The sequence below is a fragment of the Atta cephalotes genome (assembly GCF_000143395.1).
Source record: "Atta cephalotes unplaced genomic scaffold scaffold00002, whole genome shotgun sequence".
Taxonomy (NCBI): Eukaryota; Metazoa; Arthropoda; class Insecta; order Hymenoptera; family Formicidae; genus Atta; species Atta cephalotes.
This window is the reverse complement of record NW_012130066.1, coordinates 2,321,350-2,343,486: the sequence shown is the minus strand read 5'-3', so window position 1 is coordinate 2,343,486 and position 22,137 is coordinate 2,321,350. Positions and strand designations below refer to the sequence as shown.

Sequence of the window (22,137 nt, the reverse complement as noted above, 5' to 3'; positions counted from 1 at the left end):
TATATATATATATATATATATATATATATATGTATATATATTACATATGCCGTAATTACGAAATTATATTTGAACGTTTGATTTTTTTCATCCCATCTGTGCTGACAAGCAGAGAGAACCTCTTTTGCTCGATTAACCTTAAACTTCGTGCTTAAAGGCTTGTGTGCTTGTATTCGTTTCGAGGTTCGTTTGTATGATTTGTATCGGCTTTCTTTGTACAACTTACAGTATTGACATAAAATTCAAGCTTATTTGGAGTCCCAAAAAGCTGAAGTCACGGAATATCGTTCACTTTCAACTTTTAAATTGACTTATTATCAAATAACCGATTATGCTATTGGTTTATGCACTGATTTATGCACATATTGATGTAATTAGTAAAAAGACAAACATTTTTTTACTGATTATCATCCATAGTATTCTGTGAATTCAAAAGTTTTAAGTAGAAAATTATCTTCTGTACAATTCTCTTGCGTCAGGCTTCTTTCGATTCCATTTCATCGTGCCTCTTTTACCTAAAATCTGCTGTAATTTTCTTCGAGTTTCGCAATGACATAGATTTAATAGCGACGGAGAAGATTTATGTACTTTTAAATAATGAATATAATTTCTGACATTCATTTCTCTTTTACGCCATTTCCAAATTAAGGTATGGTCGCCCAATTAAGTTTTCATGAGTTACATTTAATGTATAAGAAATTGCAGATAATCGATTCAGTATTCGGCATGTAAACTGTCCTAGAAATATGTATCTAGAGAGAGACAAAAAATGCTTGATGTTATACATAAAGCTCATTTTGCTATTTTTATTCATCAATATAATATAAATATATGCGTCTGTGTGTGTTTGATTAATAGTGTGGAAATAAAACATTCTGTGTAAACGAATCAATTAAATAACGAAAAATGGATAATAAGTAGTAAGCACGATTTGATCATTGATTATTGTATATCTTCTTCTATTAAAAAAAAATTTAGAAAAATTTTATCGAGATCTAAAACGAAATAAAATTATATAGACAGTTATAAATACTTCATGAAGATTATTTTCGATTTGATATCTATTTTTGTCGAAATTAGCGGAAAATAACATTGATCGATGCTTTCAATTCTTCAAATGGAGAACGAACACGATAACGATATAAAACTTAATTTCTTTGCAATTATTGACAAATAAATAAAGATTTATTTATCGTTTTGAAAGTAAATTATTTAAACGTTAAGAAACGTTAAGAAAATTAAATAAGTATTAGACATGCTAACTAATTATAGAATATCCAGAAATATTTTACGACTGCAATTCTAGATTTAAGTATTTTTACAAATTCGTACAAAGTTTCTGTACGAATGGATGAAATATTGCGTGCACTGCTTATTGTTTGATAGATTAAGAAGATAGGCTACAGGGATCGCGGTCCAATTATACGAAGCAAATAACCAAGATTAAATTCCCTGGATAAACAGTCGATAATCGGATAATTTATCTGGCAACGACTTACATATCTCTTGAAGCAACTCGATCGGGATCAATCTTTTTCACTTCTATTTTCCAAACAAGTCACGTAACTCGAGACTTGCTTCTATTTTCTCAGAGGCAAAAGTGGAAACTGATTGCGATGCGTGAAGGTAAAAACGAGGAAATTAAACACTATTGAGCGCGATTGATTCTATTGACTTTCGAATAAATCGAAGGAGGAAGGTATGAGACTTGATGCGGGAATTAATTTGTGCAATTACATCCGATCGATAATTGTGTCGCGTCCTGACAGATGCAGATCTTATTCAATAAAAATGCATTGCGATTATATCTTTGTTAACTGTGTATTTTAGTGACTTAAAAAATTTCACGTGATTCTTTCGCGAGGCAAGTTACATCTAAAATGATCCAATTAAAGGATTGGCAAAGTTGCCAGTTCTCGAAAGAAAAACGTATCTGTTTCATAATTAATGAAATTGGATCGCGGCCAAAGGATATCGCAACTGATGACTTGACAACCTCGTTAGTTGTCGTCGATCAGTTCTGAGCAAAGAGTTTTTTAATATCTCTTCAATTATTACGATTTCGGTTATATTACTATTGTATTATAATACTATTGAAAGAAGTTTGTATAATACTATTGTTTAATCACGAACAACATGCTTAATTGTCTTCTGGTATTTAATCTTGCTAAGCATTGCGTTTCGAATATTATCTGACAAGAAGTTTTTTCAACTTGCATTACAACATGATCATAAACATTATTATTACAACGATTAAAATTACTTTTTAAATATTTTACTGGCGTAAAAGTAGAAATGGATTATAAAATGATTGAATCTATTAAAAAATTTCAGAAATTTGAGCTTTCAAGAATATACGATTGATTATGTAGATTTTACTTTTTAATTTTTCAGTAATGTCTAGTATTGCTATTGTTAAATCCGCTATAATAAAAAAATATAAAAATTTTACGAATAAAAATTTGAGTTAAAATCCTGTCTAAGACTTCGGGTTTTCTATGAATCTCGTATTAGATATTGAGAAGCTCAACATTTGATAGGACAGAAGCCAAAAAGAGGCGAACCCCTTTCCCTAAAGTAGATCCACCTGGTGAATCGTGTCGTTCTCAGATAGAAATACATCACGCTCAGGATTTTTACGCATATTGACGACCACGCAGTGTTATTTGCATGTCTGCAATACATGTATATCTATAATTTTTTCTAAGTTTTCCGGGGATCTTTGGACATTAAAAAATGAGACAGGTGCGAGATGCATGCCGAGATGGAATGCCTAGGTATTGTAATATTTGCTAATCACGCATGTAGCGCATGAAGCAATGGTTATTATTCGCTTTTATATGTTTCATGTTACAACAGCATGGGTTGTTTGTTGTTCTAAATTTTCCGACGTGCCTAGATCGTCGAAAATCATAAAGAGTTTTTTTGTTGAGAGGATAGCGAAAGATTTCGTGAAAGTTAAAAACATGAAGCTTTTACTTGTTAGAAACAATTTATTTAAAATAGTCAATTAAAGTTGTTTCTATTTTCTAATTAATTATATTGTTCTTTTTTATATATCGACACAGCTCGTATCCTCTCAAATTTTATGCTAGTTTCAAAATTGTATATTTGTATCTTACAACATTTTTTAACCTCAAATAGTGCAAGAAAAATGTGTTGCAAGACGCAAAGCATTTCTCAATAGTATTTGTAAACTGATGTGTGTTACAATTGTTTTCTATTAGTTGTGTTTTAATTAGTAAATATAGATCAATAAAATGGAATACGTCAGGATACTGGAAACCGATGAAATTATACAAGTTTTTTATAAACATAAATGAGTTTCTAGAATATGATTTGTAATTAATTATTTTTACAATAAAATAGTATATTTCATAATTATATTAAGTCATACTGGTTATTAATTAATGTCACATAAAATATCTCAGATTTTATTAAATTTTCTTATGTAAGCTCAGACCAGAATCCGGACTATCATTCCATATGTATAGTTAATGGTTTTATGAAGGTATAACACTCATTATCAGTAAAGAAATACTATCCGCGCTCCGTAGCATCCATTATCCTGGCAAGCGAGCGAGGACGGTCAGAAGATCATCGGCCACATGGTTTTACGAAAATCGGCCGGCTCCGGAAGCTGTAGTAGTATACTCGGACTAAAAGTTGTCGGTGGCAAACTATTAGAAGATGGTTCCATGGGCGCTCTGATCGAGAAAGTGAAAAAGGGTAGCACGGCGGATGTAGAAGGTCAACTTAGACCCGGTAAGATTATAAAGTTCGGATCAAGCAATTCGGAGAATTTTTTAATCATCCGAGTCTTATCTATTTACGATGAAATTATAATAATACGTGATGATAAACTTTATTACGAAATATACTTACTATAAATTGCAAAATTTTTATCGCTCTGCTTCAAAAAAATCATAATCGGAAATTGATTATTAGTTTTGCATTAATTAATAAATTTTGTAATCCGTACTTTCAACTTTGATGCTTTGAAAGCGCACGGTTTATCGACAGCACTCGTAACAATCGCGAACAAACCGTTTCCATTCCCACGATCGTCCGATCCCACGATAAGAACGAATCGACGCTCGATCCCTTGCGGCTGTTTCAGGTGACGAGGTGATCGCATGGAATGGAAGATCCCTTCAAGGCAAAAGCTTCCGGGAGGTTTACGACATCATCGCCGAATCGAGGATGGAGCCACAGATTGAGCTCATAGTTGAGAGAAAGTTGTCGACAACGGGCATGGCGCCTGCAGGACCGGGCCCATCGACGCCCATGACGTCCAGGAGAATCGTTGCTCAAAGTCAGTGGAGACAGAAACATGAAACCATCTCCGGACCTCCGACGCCGCATCACAAAGGTGACTATACACAGAGCACGTTTCGTTTCCGGCCGTCTTTCGACTTGATTTCGCTTCTATGTATCACAAATGTCGTGATCTAGATTATTCTATCATCGACTCGTTTCGCTCGAACTCGGAATATACTTGTAACATATTTTTTTTTATAAAACTCTAAATATACTTATTATCAATTTGATATAATATAGTAGTCTTGCATGTGGGCTTTTAGTACCGAGCATTATTCTAATAAACATTTTAATAAGCATTACAAGAAATTATATATATAAAATTATATATACCCACAGAACACAAACAGTAACATTACATTAATGTTATAATTTTCTATTTCAATAGTGTGTTATATTACTATTATATTTATACTATTATATTGAATAAGAAATTATAACATTGTTGTAATGTTATTGTTTGTATTCTGCAGGTATATACACAAATGATAATTACACAATTAAAAGGGATGAAATCGTTTTAGGTAGATCGGCTTTCATTCTTCTCAGGATGTCAATTTGGATGTAGCAATAAAAAGTTAGAAAAGAGTATATTAGGAAGATGTGTTGTTTTAAACTGAATGTGATTATTATAGAATCAGAAGTATTTTGTTTGAAATGCATTTACATCTTCCTCTTAGTTGATCAAAGAAAATATTAACGTAGTTTGTTTCATTCATCATCAAAAAAAATTTTTCCTTAAAAATCTTTTTGTACTATTTACTAGGTAAGCTTTATAGGGAAGATGAACAATAAGAAAATCAGCACAAATTAAAAACAGACGGAAGAATTGAAAATTAATTATTTTGATTAATAAAATATTTATTAATTAAATCTCATTATATTATTAAAACAGTGCACTGTGCCTCTCGTTGTTAACACTGCGTTACATATCGCATAAGTATATGTATTAAGCATATGAAAAATAATAATGCTACGAATTACATTTTTCGCATTTCAGGTCTTAAGAAATGCTTACTATGGGGTAGGCCTCAGACAACTTTCTTTAAATCATTTTCTATTAATCAGTGTTTCTTGCCTGTATCATTAGCCTTTTATCTCCGTTATCGACCACCGTTTCGTGAGATTTTTGCCTTCAAATCTCAACAAACGGGACCGGAATCATGATTTCGATGCTACGACAAGACGTATGACGAAGCAACGAAGATTGATTTACTATTTATTCTGCCTTGAGTATCTGCCGTCGATGTTTAACGTAGATGTAGATCGTAGTGCTAATGCACCCCTCCTCCTCCCTTCGTTAAAAGAGCACCGTTGTATAGGTATAGTCTTATGGGAGCAACAACTATTATATATTATATGTATTATACAAGATATAAAGATACCGATATATAATATATAAATCCTTCATATCGTGCTTCCTTTCTATTTATAACAAATCACGAGTATCTCGTGTAATCCTTATGGATAAGTGTAATTTGCTGTATTCACTATTGTCTATTATCTCCACTACATATCGATCTAACATTATTATCATAATAACTCCCCTTATTCCTTTCGTGGCTCGTTGTCACGGATTTCCGTGATTGTGAGAACCCGTGCATGCGGACTCCACTTCTACGAAAGACGTGGGTGTTTCCAGAACTGTTCAGAAATAGTTTATCGATTTTGCAACATCCCTAGGGGTTCGATGACGTTGTGAGATAGAACTTGGTTTTCGCATCTATAATTTCACACACTCAAGTATCCGATCGACGCAGAGATTTCTCGAATAGACATCTAATAGACATCTCAATCTTTCAAACATTATTTTGGACGTCTTGAGGATACATTTTCAATCTTTCTATCGTTTGAGTATTTATCTAATACATATCGTATGAACATGAATATTAACATATTCATTGCCAATAAATGTGAGTGCCAGTGATCGGTTGGCAATGAATGTGTTAGCGCAATGAAAGCATGAGAGTTTGTTCATTCATTGGATCATTCGAATTTCTTCTTCTTCTTCATTTACCGTCGTCTCTTACTTCTATTCGTTACCTTCCTCATGACGAATCTCGCGCGTACCTTCTCTTCACGTGAATCGCTGCAAGATCGTAGATACGGAAAGTTATATCCTAGTCGAAGCTGCACGATCACTTGCAGAATTGTACGACGCGAGGCGTGAGAAACCCTCGGTTTTAGTGACGTCGCCGGGCTCGCCGGACCTGTACGCCCAAGGACGCAGTCGACACTCCCGAAATCCGACTGGAAATGCGAACGTGGGCGGCAGCATCCAGGTAAAGCTGGGCTTCGATCCCGTGGGACTTCAGCTGATCGTCACGATAATATGCGCCGCGGGACTCACTCCAAAGAGCAACGGCCAACCTAGAAACCCTTATGCCAAAGTTTTTCTGCTTCCTGACAAAAGGTAAGTGAATTTACTGAATATTATTCTCTTATAGTATTCGATGATAATACATTTCAATTGAAAATTTCGAAGAAATGCGCGTAATACCTGTGCTCCGATATTCATAATTTGAGTAACGAAGCATGTACAGATAATTCAATCAAATACCATGAAAACTCAACTAAATACATTAAAAAATATACATTTAAAAAATATTATTTGATGTATATACGTATGTATTAACATTATAATTTTGTTTTACATGAAAAGGAACGGTTTTGCTGAAGTATCTAAAAATTTTTAACTATGTAGGTCTGAAAATAATTTTGTTGGGGATTATCAAAATTATGTAGGATGCTCAAGCTGGTTGATAGAAACTTTGTTGAAACTTTTTGCAGTATTGCTCATCATGTTTGGGTCTTCTGCATAATTATTTTGATGGTCCAACAAAATTATTTTTAGGTCTGTACTTACCTAAATTTTTAGATATTTTATCAAATAAAAATTGTTCTTTCCGTGCAAAATTTTAACAATGATTATTCAGTTTGTGACCTATTTCATTCTAATTTAATTACTACTTCCTACTAGTATTTTATACATTCTTTTTTTTAAATGTCACTATAGCGAAAAATCGAAACGACGTACGAAGACTGTGGCAAACACGAACGATCCCAGATGGAATCAGACTTTCGTTTATAATGGAGTCAGACGTTCGGACCTGAGGAAGAGAGCACTGGAGATTACGGTGTGGGACTACGCTAGATACGAGGCGAACGATTTCCTCGGCGAGGCTGTCCTGGAATTGGCAGTATGTCTCCTGGACGAAGAACCAGAATGGCATTCTCTGACCGCTCACGGAGAACACCGGCACGTTAGGTATGACTCGCACTCGCGGATGCTAGTAGTTCCAATGCCAATGCTAAAAGCGATCAAATAAATGCCTCGCATCAATACGAATCCCTTACGGAATGTTTGACAATGTTCCTACGTCATATCTCTCTCTGCGTTTAATGTGACATTGTACAATGTCTCTTATGTCTCAGAAATCTTTATTTTACAAATTCATTCTGTCTATATTCTTTTGTTTCTAAACAAATAGAGATAAATTTAATATTGCGACAAAACGGGAGTGACTACTACCGCTAAGACTATTAACTATTTTTACTCTTCAGGCATTACCAAGATGATGACATGATAGATTGTCATCTTAGTCCGCCATCGACCACCTCGAGATTAAGTGACTCCGACACCTCGGAGTGCGACATTACGGATTGCGACGTGTCTAGAGAACAGAGGAGAACGGCTGACGGTGCCAGCATAAGCAGTATTGGCAGTTCCTCTAGGTAAGACTATTTCTTAAAAATCTTTGTAATATATATAAATCTCTTGGTCTAACGAAAGAGAGTATATTGAAACCGTCGGAAAAAAATCGTTTAATTCAACTAGCTTAGAATGTCTCCGTTAAATACTGCATAAATCCGTCACACGCAAATCGAAACGTTTGTGCGAGAATCATAAGATATCGAATAGAGATAAGTCTATATTTTATACATTATTGAAAATTAAATGCGACATTTCAATGAATTTAGCATACTTGATGGGTAGGAATTACGATATTAATCTAACAGAGTTGCTGTCCCCGACAGACTTCGTAACTATTATCGTTATTGTTGCGTAACAATTATTCTCGTGTTGCGATCTTTATTATACAAAAAAACGTTATTTCAGTGTATGATACAGAATATTTTTCTGCAAGAACTTCTTCCTTTAATATCCGACCGTTAAAATTGGACGTTTATCGAATCTATGCAATTAGAGAGAACTTTACGTGGCTTAAAATAAATACACGATAAAAGTCTTCATTAATTTTTTTTTACTCTTTTGCCCTCTTTTTACCAATCATTTGTCATAAAGTTATTGTAGAGAGTTGTTTCTTTTAATAATATGAAAATAGTTTCCGTAAAGTTTTGGAAACGGTTCCAATACTGAGTTCTGATTTGCTTTCTTTCTTATACGACTAAAATGTAAGCTAAGTGCAGAGGGAAAATAGAGACAAGTACGAATATATAAAATAAATGATAGCTAACGGAAGCTTGAAAAAAGATAAGATTCGAGCGGGAGGGGTCAATCGAAAGAAAGAGAGAGGGTAAAAGCTAAGTTATAAAACTGGGCAACAAGCCAATTGACATAGCAGTTGTCTCGCGACCGTTGCTAGCTCCGGAAGTCAGCCTGAAACTCGTATCTATATTAATACTTCAGTGACAATATCCGATTATTATTCTTGAGTGTAAAGTAATTTTTATGTCGAAGCTTTCGAGTCTCTACTTATGTGCGAAAGAAACAATAGTGCACGTCAAAAGAGAATGAAAATAAGAATACAACTGTTTAAAGAGTTAATTTATAACAATAATGAATTCATTCGAAATCGCACAGTTGCTAAATTAACGGATCTCAGAGAAGAAAGTTAAATACACAATAATTTATTGCTGCTGTAATAATTTATTCAGTTACGAAAATATGAAGTCTGTAAAATCTGCGTTGACGTGAATTAATTATCAACGACAACGAAATTTATTATGTAACAAAATTCGTGATATGCATATGCGTATTTATAATTATAATTCTCATATATAATTCCCTGTAATTCCCTTTAGCAAGTAAACTTTTTAAAATTGTTTCAATGTAAACACACGTCTTGCTCTCGCTTTAAAGATAGCTTGCCCATAAATTTTTTCATCGACGATACATGCGGCAAATCGAATCAATATAGCGAATTCAATGAACACGTAGGCTATCTTCAATAGGCTTGGCAGGTAGAGTGGCAGAGATGAGGATAAGCCGAGATACTATCCGGCATCACTCTGCACTTTTTTTATATCATACAGCTTCGATCTGCAAAGCGAACGCTTCTAAGCGCGCATTAGCCTGTAAAAGCTTTCTCCGAATAATTGAAACATTCCAGTCTGCTTTGAGAGCAGCGGACATCCTACGCATATTTAAACAACCTTCAATATTCGTTTAATGACATTATTCGAAAGGGTTTCGCCAGTTATATTAACATATTCATCGTCAAATCAAGCCGGCAGCTAATACAATGAACAATTGTATCTGCGTCTACGTTTTAATAAAATATTTTTATTATAATTCTGCGCAGATGTTATTATATTTAATGGCGAACTACGAATAGCTTTTCTGACGTATCACACGAGAATTACAAAAAATTTATTTCCATAATATTATACAAATTCTATACCATTTTTTTCATGTCTTCGCGATATCCTAAAAATATTGATAGAATTAAAAAATATTACATTGAAAAAATAGTCTGGTTGCATTAATTGGAATTCAGTTCAAAAATGGACAAAGAATTTTCTAATTCAATCTATTATAATTCCAATTGAGATAACCAGAATTCCGATAGATATGATCAGACTTTTCTAATTCGCCCATTTTCAATCAGAAATTTTTTTTTAGCATACGCATCTATAAAAATCCATACTTGGACATATTTTAAATTGATACATTTAATGTGGACAAAATGTTTCATGTTAAAAATATATGATTTATGAAGAGATAAAAAAATTAGACAATGACGCGTCGGCCGCGGCCGCGCCATCGCCCATTGATTTTAATTTTAATCGTGTGCTTTGTGATTTATTTTTTAGGTTTCATAATATGCCGTCAAATTATAAGCGGTACGGCCATTACAATTTATATCTTATCTTTCACGAATCACGCAGTCACACGTCTTGCATCCTCACCGCTAGGTTCTGTATTGCGCGTAGATCAGTCAGTTAGTCATGCCGACAAGCCGGAGATTATAGGGACATGACAACGGGACGTGTACTGACGTGATCATATAGCTAATTTAATTTAAGAACGGACAACAAAGACATGAGAAACCTTTATTTGACAAGGATATTACTTCCAAGCGTGGATGGGAGGAAAGGAGGAAAGAAAGTGTCTTTTTTTTTCGGAGAAAAAAGAAACAGCGACTCTGATACGGACGTCGTCGGTGACGAGAACTACTATCGACAAACAGAAAATCTCGCCTTTTGTACTTTTTCACGCGCGCGATATTGTACACGCAGTCGGTGAATATTGCAATGCACAATATATTTCGGTGTTATAAAATTTTTGAGACAATATCTATCCTTTGTTTTCGTTCTTTATCAAGGCGCGAAAACATAGTGAAATGAACAACGATATATTAAATACGAATATTTAGCAAATCGCCATTCATGTAGGCACTTTAGACGTCATGCTGTCATTGCTTCTTGCATATACGCATATTGTATTAGATGCGACAAGACATGGCTTCTAGAATGCTTAGTGCATTGCAGTGCATCGGCCGGGGTGGATTGAATTTTTCGAAGCTTCGATTCCAATTCGCCAGATTTTCGTTGCCAAAAGTGGTGAAAATTATTCTGGATATCTTACATACTTCGCGCCACGGTCGTTCTTTTCGATGTGCAATTGCTTACGCAATACTTGGCACTCATCTAACGCACTTACACAGCATATTCTTAATTTATGACGAGTCATCCTTTTTTTTATCGTGTACTTTCATTTTTGGCAACGAAAAGAGTTCCGCGATCGAGAACACCAAGGAGAATGTTCGACTGCATTGCCGAGTAACTTGGAGCTTCTTCGCGCCAAATTAGATATGCATTCGCAGTTTGCAATCTGAAAAGTCGAATTGAGCTCACGCTTATATTTTATGCGCTAAAATATGAAAGATACGAAGAAGATTTGAAAGATAACGAATGAAAGAACTTTGCGGATTTTATTTTTTATTTTATCGTTTTGGCTCCGTTCTCGGTGCTGTGTAATTCGTTCTCGCTCCTAGCGTTCTGAATATCTTTTTTTCCGCTTTTCCACCATCCTGGCCGCATGCATTTTAATGATTAGCGCGAGATCACAGCACTCGCCTCATTTAACTTGTAAGGCACGCAACATTCACTGATTGATGAAAAAAAAATGAACGCATGCTGGAGCAGCCACTATTCTAGCCCACCACCGGAGAGGGAACTCTGCATCGATGGTGAGCATCGGAGTCGAAGAGATATGTCACCTCAGGGACGCAAAAGGGCAGCCCTGATGATTTCTCGTGACCAACCCGCTACTATCGGCTCGAGTTACCAGACATATCGTAAGGTAAGCGTTCGAAAACGTTTTTAATTATCATCTGAGCACCGATAGCAAAAATTTTTTAAATGGAGCATTTATAAAAAAAGTGACAGTATCTCAAGTTCGACGGGAACTTTTAACTAGACTAAAATAAATAAAATGAAATCGATATATACATGTTAGATAACATTTACCGAGACGTACAATATTAAATACGTACCGCAGGAGGAGATCCATCGGGGAATGATGGGTCACAGGTCGCACAGCGCGGCACCTATGGATTCTCCAAGCATTAGATATCGAGGAAGGTCTCAGAGTCCCACCGGTCACCGTTCCTTGTCTCCACCCGAGCATAGATCCATTCCCTACTCGCACGGATACGTTCATACGACGAGGTATAAAATATCACAGGGAAAATTCTTTTGAACATTATCTAGATTACATACTTGTGGGAATTAGAACTGAACTTACCAATGAACTACCAATTTAGATTCGGCTCGAGATCGGCGACCGCCACACCTACTGGATCGCCAAAGAAACGTCAGCTACCTCAAATCCCGGCAGCTTTAAAGGAAAGAGTCACACAAGATTTTGAGGAACGAGCAAGATTCATGAGACATCGCAACAGACAGTCGATATACAGAAGCACGGGTATGAGAGATTTTTTTTTCATTGGAAAAGTTATTGCGTTTTTCCAATATTTACTTATTTTTTTTATACTACTGAATACTTTTTGATACTACTGAAAGAATGAAAACCAACGTAATAGTCAATATATTAATTCATTCTTTTTATAAATTTTTATTGTATCTTCAATAATTGATTAATTTATTCTCAGGCTGGGAAAGGCATTATAGTGGCCTTTCGGACTCGGATCTTCCTTCAATCGGACACGATCCATTAACATTGTCACACAGTCACGCTCACAGAATGCACAGGCCGAGGAGGGGGCATTTAAGTCCCGACAAAGATATATTGGGTGATCTTGGAGATTCTGACATGGAAAGCATAGCTTCGGTAACGAGCAGTGCCTTTAGTACGCAATCGGAACGACCACGTGGATCAAGAGCGCTAATGTGAGTATAGTTTTATAATTAAATTTCCGTTATTTTAGCATACGAATTACCTCGCGTTGCGGCAGTCAATGTGCAAAGCAACGCAGATTCAATAGAATATCCCGGTAAGAAGGAGGATCTGAGCATCGAGCGTGCTGTTTTAAATATATATCGCTGCAACTTTAGAATGCATCGTTATACGTCCTTTATGTCACGATAAAATCGATAATCTGAAGAATAGCACTCTCATCGACTCAACCTCTCGAGTCAAGGAAAATCCCTGGATTAAATGGACATTGTCAACTAAATAGGTATCCCGTAGTTGCACATTTTCACATCCTGCTTGTGTACGTGTCAAGTCATCCGATATCCTTCGCGCCTTCTCTACAAAACGATTAGATTGCACTTCCTATGCACTATGTCAATGTCCATTTAATTAGTATCTCATTCTAAGAAAGCAGGGATCAGTGCGTGGCGTTGGTCGAACGGTTAGGTAGTTGTGTCTCATCGCGTTCATAGAGATGAAGAAAAAGCATTGCTAAGTACATCGATCGCCGCGTGTCTCTTCTGAAATGCCGACCCGTTGTTCTCGGCGAATCGACAGAGTCGAGTTCCGAGTCCATGTTAATGACCGATATGCGTTCGATCGATCGCGAACGCGTGGTTAAATAAAAAAAAAAAAGAAGAGAAAGAAAGAGAAAAAGGAGCTAAAGAAAGATGAAAAGCGGAATGGGCTTACCCTTTGGCTGTGTTCCCGCAAAAGTGCTCTTTATATGAAAAACATTGTTTACAGACCGACAGTTTTAATACCCAGTGCCACATCCCCCATACCCCCGCCCCCTAGGCGCAATAGGCGCAGGCACAAACTTAGGGTACCCTGCAGCGAATGTCATTGTCCCACCAAGCCCAAAAGCAACAACCCTAGCAAGTGTCCCACCCTATATCCCCTCGTACGGAGCAAGTCCGCAGTGGTACGCTCGTTGTACAAAAAGATGTGTACGCCATTCACGAGATCGCAGACCGTCGACGAGAACATGCTGAGATATTACAGCTCCGAGACCAGCGAGTACAGCGTTTCCGAGGGGTACATACTCAAGCCAGAGAGACTCGTAGCTAGTAGCGCTAAGAATCGTATACCGGCGATATACGTCGAAGATTGCCTCCGCGTCAACTTTAACGATCGTTTTGTGGAAAAGTTTCGCTCTAGGTATTCGACGCCGTATCTCGCAGGAGGATTTGGTACGTTGTCGCGTGCACGTAACGATTCCACGGTGATGAGAATGATGACGTCGATGACGACGACGACGACGACGACGACGACGACGACGACGACGACGACGACGACGACGACAACGACGACGACGACGACGACGACGATGACGATGACGACGATAACGATAATGACAACGATGACCATGAAGACAAAAACGAGGACAAGGTGACCGATTGTCGATTCAATCGACCTCCCTGATCATTTCGATATTAGGAGCATAAACGCTAGATTGTATCCACGTAGGTCTTTTTTGTCCGCTAAGACTAGAAGCTTCGACGTGATACATACGGTGATCGTTTCGGTACTAGGCCAGAGACCGTCGGTCTGCTATCGCGCCGGGCCAAGAGTTTCGAGTACGAGAGCATTTCGAGCAACATATTCAGCGACGACAGTCTCAGGACGGCCAGAAGAAAACTCAAGCGGAATCTCTCTCTCAGCGACGCCGGGTATGGTGACAAGATACCTGCGCTGGACGATCAGAGCAAATCCTACTACGATTCTAACGGTGACGACAAAGTGCCTACGAGTCTCACGAATAAAGAGACAAATTACGATTTTCTGCTCGATCAGGACCACAAGTTTTATGGATATGACTCGGAATTTAATTGTGGCGAAACGGAGATTTACGTTCCAAGTTTCGACAAGCAGAATACTGAGACTGACAATTATCAAGCTTCTTATAGTTCTCATTTAACGGAAGACAATGGTCTCTTCAGTGACAACGGCCATGCTAATCTCAGGAATGTTCCGAACAAGGATGATACTAGTAAGAAAAAATATATGGATGGAAGTTACTTGAATCACGACACCTCGTATATTAGGGATATATCTCCAGGAACAAGAATTAAGAAAGTAGATACCGATCTTCGTACTTCGATTGGTGATATCTATAGTAATATTGAGGAAGCTTTTTCTAGTAAAAAAAATTATGATGGTGATATTCTCGCGAGATCCGTCACAAAAATCAACGATGACACAAAATCCACCAACATGGATGAGTGGATGTCGAAGAACATAAAAGGTGTCCTACGGCATGGAGCAACTGGTCGTTCTTATCAAGAGGATAGGTATAAGACTCGCGAGAACTGGGACGCTGATTACGACGAAGGATTTATAGACCGGGAAAAGGACTACGAACAGAAGCAGTTTAGTTACCTAGACAAAGGCATTTGTGCCTTAAGAACTAGTGGATCAGTGCGCGAAGGTGAATATTTTCATGATGTAACGAAACGTTCTTGTGCTGTTCAGGGAAAATGTTATGCACTATCTGATGATGATGACAAAAAGTTCACGATGAACGATTACGTCAGTTTTCGTTCGTCCGACGACTATGATTATTGGACTACGCACAGTAAGGCGGAAACATACGAGGATGGATTTGTGCCACGAAGACGAAGGCGAAGAAGTAGGAGAGGTAGTAGAGATGGAGGCACAGGTGACTACGAGACCCTGCCACGGATCAGAGACGTGTCAGGTGCTCAATCGAGAATGGAGAGCAAGAAATTGATGACAATCCAACGTACAGAGTCCACGCCGACCCTACACTCAGACGAAGACGTGAGCTTGCTTGCAGACCATGCCAGACGTATGTATCGTCGCAAGCGAAACAGCAGTTGTCCAGAGAGTAGAGATTTACGAATGTATGGTCCGCGAGGAAACGGTGAGAGAACTGTATTGGAGTCTGACGAGGAGTTCGGATCGATGGAGACGGTAGTCGGCGCTGATTATTTCCGTCGTACTTCGGGCTACGTGGCGAACGCTAGAGCAAACGACGGCATTAGATCGGGCTTCTTTGACGCGGAACAAGATCGTGATAGCTACTTAGATGCAAGATATGATCATGAGGACCGATATCAGGATCGCAGTTATCCGATGGCACGCGGGCTAGTTAGGTCAGGGTCGCAACGTTCTTCGAATCGCGATGCGCGATATGTATCGCGCGCTAGGCGTAAGAGTAGTTGCCCGGAGTGTCGTGAGCTAGCACTGTCCTCCTCGGAGTTAGGTAGGTCGGGATCGCTATCGCGAAAGGGCGACGATCTTCGGCATTCATCGTTAGAGACGAAGCATAGATATCGTAGGCGAAACAGCAGCTGTCCGGAGGCTAGGGATCTCGAAATGCTCGAGAAGAGGCAGCGTCAGCAATTCATGCAGCTCCATCAGCAGCAACCGCAGCGGCTTTCAAGTCAGCAGTATCAGCAGCAACCGCAGCAGCAACGGCAACATCAGCAGCAGCAAGCGCAGCACCAGCAACCGCAGGGAAGTAGTAAGAGGAACGTGGCGATCAGCGACACCCTCGAGTACTACGAGTACTCGATGGAGAGCGAGAGCCAGTGCAGCGAGAACTGCGGATTTGGCCCGTGCGATCCGCGTAGGCCCCGTAACCGAGCACCCCGCCCTGGTAACGCTAATTCGAGTCTCTTTGATTCCCAAACCGCTACCTCCGACACTGCTAAAAACTACCACCCACGGATCGACGATCATCACCACCAACACCCACAAAACACGAAAACGTCGCCGCTCGCCAATGTCGCCGATGTGGCGTCGACGTTTCTGCCACCGTTGCCGCCGTCATCCTTGTCGTCCGCTCGACGACGATCCCGAAAAAAATCCACTTACGACGTCGTCGCCGCCGTCGCCGATCGTCGCGACGACGACGACGCTCGGAATCGTCGTTCTTCATCTATGCCCGAAAGCAGCGAGTACACCAGTCAGTCGAGCTCGTACGAGAAGACGTCCAGACGCCAGGTCACCGACAATGGCCATGACGAACACGATAAGAGAAGTCAGTTCACCAGAAGTCTCAGTAATGCTGATGTGCCGCAGGATGAGAAAGGTAAAGGAGAAAGTTCATAGTGATTAAAATTAGCTCTCTAAAATGTTATTTCTCGACAAATTCCATTTTTTAATAACAAGACATACTTGCATCGATTATATTATCCATTGAATAAACATAATTTCATAAAATCATTACCAAATATTTCATGACTAAACATAATATAATTATGGACTTTTAATAATTTTACGTATCTAATATCAAAAGTTGCGCTTATTAAATTACATTTCTTGATTATTAAATTTGATTTCTCTACCATGTCCACTTTATTGTATTAATCTGTATCTACATCTTGCTGTTTAGTAGAAATTTTATTTAACGTTTATAGCTTTGATTTTTCGTTGAATATAAATTCTCTCTTTAAACAGACATCGATTTTACTGTCACGATGACGTGATATATATAACTAAGAGAGCGAAGACCGAACTCTGCAAAAGTGTAACATGAATTTTCGTCGAGATTTACAGTCACGAACTAGTTGCACTCGAATTTAGCGGTAGTTAATAAACTGCGGACACACATCCACGCAAACGTTCTAAGAGTTCCTTTTGAGTTCGCCGAGTCACGAACGTCTTTTTCTATCTTTCTTCAACTAGTAAAGATACACGCACATTGCTCCATATATTTTACATGATTATGTTTTTAATTTTGTTTTTAACCGTGTGTTGCGAAATTTTTAGTTTAACTGGCCGAAGCTATATTCTATTATGTAAGTTTGCTTCGTGCTTTCATTCCTTTATTTTCTAAACTGACGTGACAAAGACAGGACGAGGACATACAGAGATGTGGCTCACAGTTTTTACTTCACCCTCGGGCCGCTCTGATTTAATTCTATACATGTACAAGTACTTGTTCTTGTTTCGCAGACACGGGTAGTTTCAGCGATACTGCGATTGCATTGAACGTTGAAGAAGCAGCGAGGAGAGGTCGTAAGAGCTCGCCAGGAAGTAAAAGCGGAAGTGGCAGCAGCAGCGGAAGCGCAGTGCAGTACCAAGCGGGTTTGGGCAAGAAGAGCAATAGTACCAGCCAATTATCTGCGACAGGTAACACATTGTCACGCTGGTCATTTCTAGTTAAGTTTGCGTTTAGTCTCTACGTGTTATACGTAGTCGTGATTTTCGTAAAGATCGATCGTTCGCGCGAAACTAAAGTCTTCCGGTGCGCGATATTAGAACGTTTGATCGATGTATGACACCATCTTGCGCGACATTAGACAGTTTTCTATTTTCCTGACATTTATATCTTCTCTCTTTAGTGAAAAGGATATCGTTTTCTTCAGAACATCAATATTTCGTAAATTAGGATAGAGTAGTTTAGCATCGTTAGTGTGTAGACTATAACGGTGTGCTCTCGCTACGTGCGTACAAATGAGGATGATGCAAATATGTCGCCGATACGAACGAATTTTGTTAAATGTTAATGAAAATAAATTCAATAGTTTTGAACGCATACAACAAAAATTTTTAATTAACATTTTACATAAAGTTTACAGTCAAAACGTAAATGAAGAATGAGAATAAGAAATGGGTAAAACGTAACAAGAAGCTTGAAAACGTGCGCGGTGAAATGCAGAATTAGTGTGATTGATTACGAACTATGTATAAAATACTTAGTCATGTAATACTTTATATGTATTTTATATATAAAATATTTAGATATGTACTTTATATATCTTTATATATCGCGGTGAAATGCAGAATTAGTGATTGATTACGAACTATGTATAAAATACTTAGTCATGTAATACTTTATATGTATTTTATATATAAAATATTTAGATATGTACTTTATATATAACTACTTTATATATAAAAAACTAATACTAAATGTAGGTATTTTATACATAGTATTTTCCACGTATTTTATATACATAAAACGTAAGATAAAGTTACTAAACAAATTGATACAAAAGTACATTGTGCTCTGTTTGAATGATTTTATTCTACTAATTATTAATTATCTTATTCTTCATATTTCAAGTCTTGGTCGTTACGGTTGCGCGGATTGCAATTCGATTCGACGGGTAACGAATTGAACGATAACAAGAGCATATCGTGACAAAGCAAAAAAACCCAATAAGCGGGGCAGTATGTACATTCTAATTGTATTCTTGTTTTCTCCGCCATCCCTCCTCATCTCTATCTGCCTCTTCTTCGACATGAACACACTCACACTTTACTTCTACCAACCAACCACCTCTCGACGCTGGGGGACCATTCACGTCATCGATCTGCACCCACCTGCACGATTTCTCATCGTGGCGGCCGATCGTCGCCCCGCGCTCTCGTGTGCTCGTGTTCATGGAACACTCCACACGGATCACCATCATCGATTTGCTGGACCGATCGCCAAAAAAAAAACTTGAATCGATACTTACGAAAAAAAAACGTATACGTCTGTAAAAAAATCGACTCTATAAACTGACATTATGCTCACAATTGTTGCTCTTGCTACCGCAATTTGCAACCACAAACGAACGAACGAACGAACGAAACGAAACGAACAACAAAACTGTTATCACATCACGCAAAATCCATAACATACCACGTGCGTCTGTTGGTGGTACATGCGTGGGCGAGGAAGGACGGAAACGGCGGCTGGGTTTCGGGAAGAAGGGGAAGTCGTCCTTTACAGTTCACAGGAGCGAGGAGGTCCTGCCGCCGGAGGACACGGTCGGTGGTAGAAGCGGCCGGCAGCCGAGCTCCGCGAGCAGCGACGGCGAGGGGAGCGGCGACGGGGACAGGTCCGATTTGCTCTCTCTCAGTAGAAACACTTCTCTCTTTTTCATCTCTTTTTCACTTTATTTTCCTCATTACTTTTGCATTGACACGGGAGCGATCGACTGTGGCGGGGGGGAGGGGGGAGGATATTTACGTGGGGGCGGTTACGCGGCGTTTACCATCGAATCGTATGTCTTCGTGACAATGAATTCTGAATGTTTGCACGAAGACTATTATCGCGGAATATGAAGGACGATACGCATAATCCATATCACGCGTAATAAAAATTGTCGCGCGAGTGGAAGAGCGAGATATTGGGTGGTACTCATAGTTGGATCTTATATTTAAGACCGTCTTAAGTATCAGTCTTAAGATATTGTGAACCAATTAGAGAATCGTATTAACATCTTACGATATACTTAAAACGATCTTAAAATAAGAACAGACTATGAATACTGTTCATTATTGATAGAAATTTTTACTCAGGTATACTCTGATCTCATTAATCGTAAAATCAATTGGATCAAGCCTTCGACGAAATGTGAGTACACGTTGCAGGAGGACTTGCGATAGGAAGAACAAGAAATACTGTTTCTACCGATGAACACTGTTGTTAACAGCAACAATGAAACACACTACACATCACTCTTTAGAGGCCGTGCTTTAGTCGGAGTCGTGCGAGTCTCTCTCGTGATTGTTGTCGGAAAATACTCTCTTGCCTAAAGTTGAATCGGCTCAGTACAGCGGATCCGCAAAGGATTCTCGTACGCGTTGCCATCCATCCAATATTATTTTTCTTTTTTTTTTTATTATATACAATCGAAGAGAAAGTATTTTGCGAATCTGCACGTTTCTACAAATAGTCACGAGGTGATTCCTTTCCTTCTCGTTATTCTAGATCGTAGATGCTATTTCTACGTAGCATTGATATTTCTAGAGAAACGTTCGCACGAGTTTCCTGGGCTGTAACCTAATAATAAGCTCTAACAATAAGCTCTATCAATATACGTGTTAAATCGTTCTGTTTTTTTTTTATATTTCTTCAGAGATGCAGAGTCCATCGTCTCTAGTTATATAATATTTATTCCGACATGACGCAAGCCACGCAGATCAGGAAACTCATATCCTATTTGCACAAGTATAGTTGTGCTGGCGTCTTTTCGTGACTCTAGAATAGTGTCTCGGCACCGTGTGTCACGTTATAATCGTTCCGTTTCATACAGCTTTTGAATCTAGATCGTCGCGTGGTCAATTTGAATTTTTCAATTGCATCGAGGTAAGTTGGCCACCTGTGTGATACGTTATTTTTTATTATTTCTTAGAAGCCGCTGTTGATACGTGCTTAAGGTGAGAGTACGCTACTCACACGGCTTTTAATTTTTCAATGTCCTGAATCATTGCAATGCTTTTACGGAGTATATTTACGTTACAATATATATATTTCTGCGATGTCACTGATTACAAATCTATTGTTGAATGTGCTGTCAGATAAATGCGATGTCATTGACTACAATTTATCGTTGAATGTGCTGTCAGATAAATTATTTCCGGACAATCCTTACGTACTAACTTGATAATTATACATTTTTATTTCATTTTTTCTAAATTCGATGTACAAATTATAAATGTACAAAATGTATGTATATGTATAATTGTATATATAATTATCTTTGTACTTAAGGCGTCCGGAGAGTATATTCAATAATCATACAACATGAAATAATATGGTAGAGTAAATATACACATTAATTTTTCTAAAGTTACAACTAATTAAATTTTATAGAACAATCTCATACATAAAGGAAGATATATTAATTGTTTCTGATTAATTTTTTCTTTCGACAGCCTGCGTAAATTTATTTAAAAGGAGATTAATGAAATATACTAGACGACTGAAGGTTTATCTATATATACTTTTGTGTGCTATCTATTGCCATTGAAACAAATTTTTATTGGATCGTCAATGATATTTTATGTTTTTATAAATTGATTTTATTTTGTATTTAGTAATTCCGAGAAGAATAGTCTGTTATATAAATGCTATTACGTTATTTGTAATACGACGAACGTCAAAACTTATAATTTTTCACGTAGGATACTAAGATTAAATATTCCTATGTCAAATGCAAATGGCCGAGCAATGTTGTTATCCCGTTACATTTTACTCTAAATATAACATCTCAATAAATTTTTACATTCCCTTTTCCTACCTATGTAGAATTCAATTTAAAATGTTTCTCGAATTACAAGATCTCATTTCAGTTCTGCATTTTTTTATCACTGATCATTAGACTATTTCTGGAAAAAGAGTTAAACGAGTAAGCAAAGGAAACAAGGCATGAGAGAAGAATTTGCATGAGAGAGAGAGAGAGAGAGAGAGAGAGAGAGAGAGAGAGAGAAGTAGTACAAACAAA

At 37.8% G+C, this 22,137-nt stretch overlaps 1 protein-coding gene across 1 annotated transcript in view; it reads left to right on the top strand.

Annotated features, from left to right (window-relative positions):
• LOC105622839 (regulating synaptic membrane exocytosis protein 2-like) overlaps nt 1–22,137 on the top strand; it is a 67,777-nt gene that overhangs the window by 40,401 nt on the left and 5,239 nt on the right. The window contains exons 5-17 of the mRNA XM_012204253.1: nt 3,558–3,765; nt 4,121–4,372; nt 6,469–6,733; nt 7,337–7,588; nt 7,885–8,055; nt 11,713–11,869; nt 12,026–12,237; nt 12,333–12,498; nt 12,677–12,918; nt 13,691–14,104; nt 14,479–17,003; nt 17,870–18,046; nt 19,587–19,746. Coding sequence (XP_012059643.1) covers nt 3,558–3,765; nt 4,121–4,372; nt 6,469–6,733; nt 7,337–7,588; nt 7,885–8,055; nt 11,713–11,869; nt 12,026–12,237; nt 12,333–12,498; nt 12,677–12,918; nt 13,691–14,104; nt 14,479–17,003; nt 17,870–18,046; nt 19,587–19,746 — 5,201 coding nt within the window. The remainder of the gene's footprint in view (nt 1–3,557; nt 3,766–4,120; nt 4,373–6,468; nt 6,734–7,336; nt 7,589–7,884; nt 8,056–11,712; nt 11,870–12,025; nt 12,238–12,332; nt 12,499–12,676; nt 12,919–13,690; nt 14,105–14,478; nt 17,004–17,869; nt 18,047–19,586; nt 19,747–22,137) is intronic.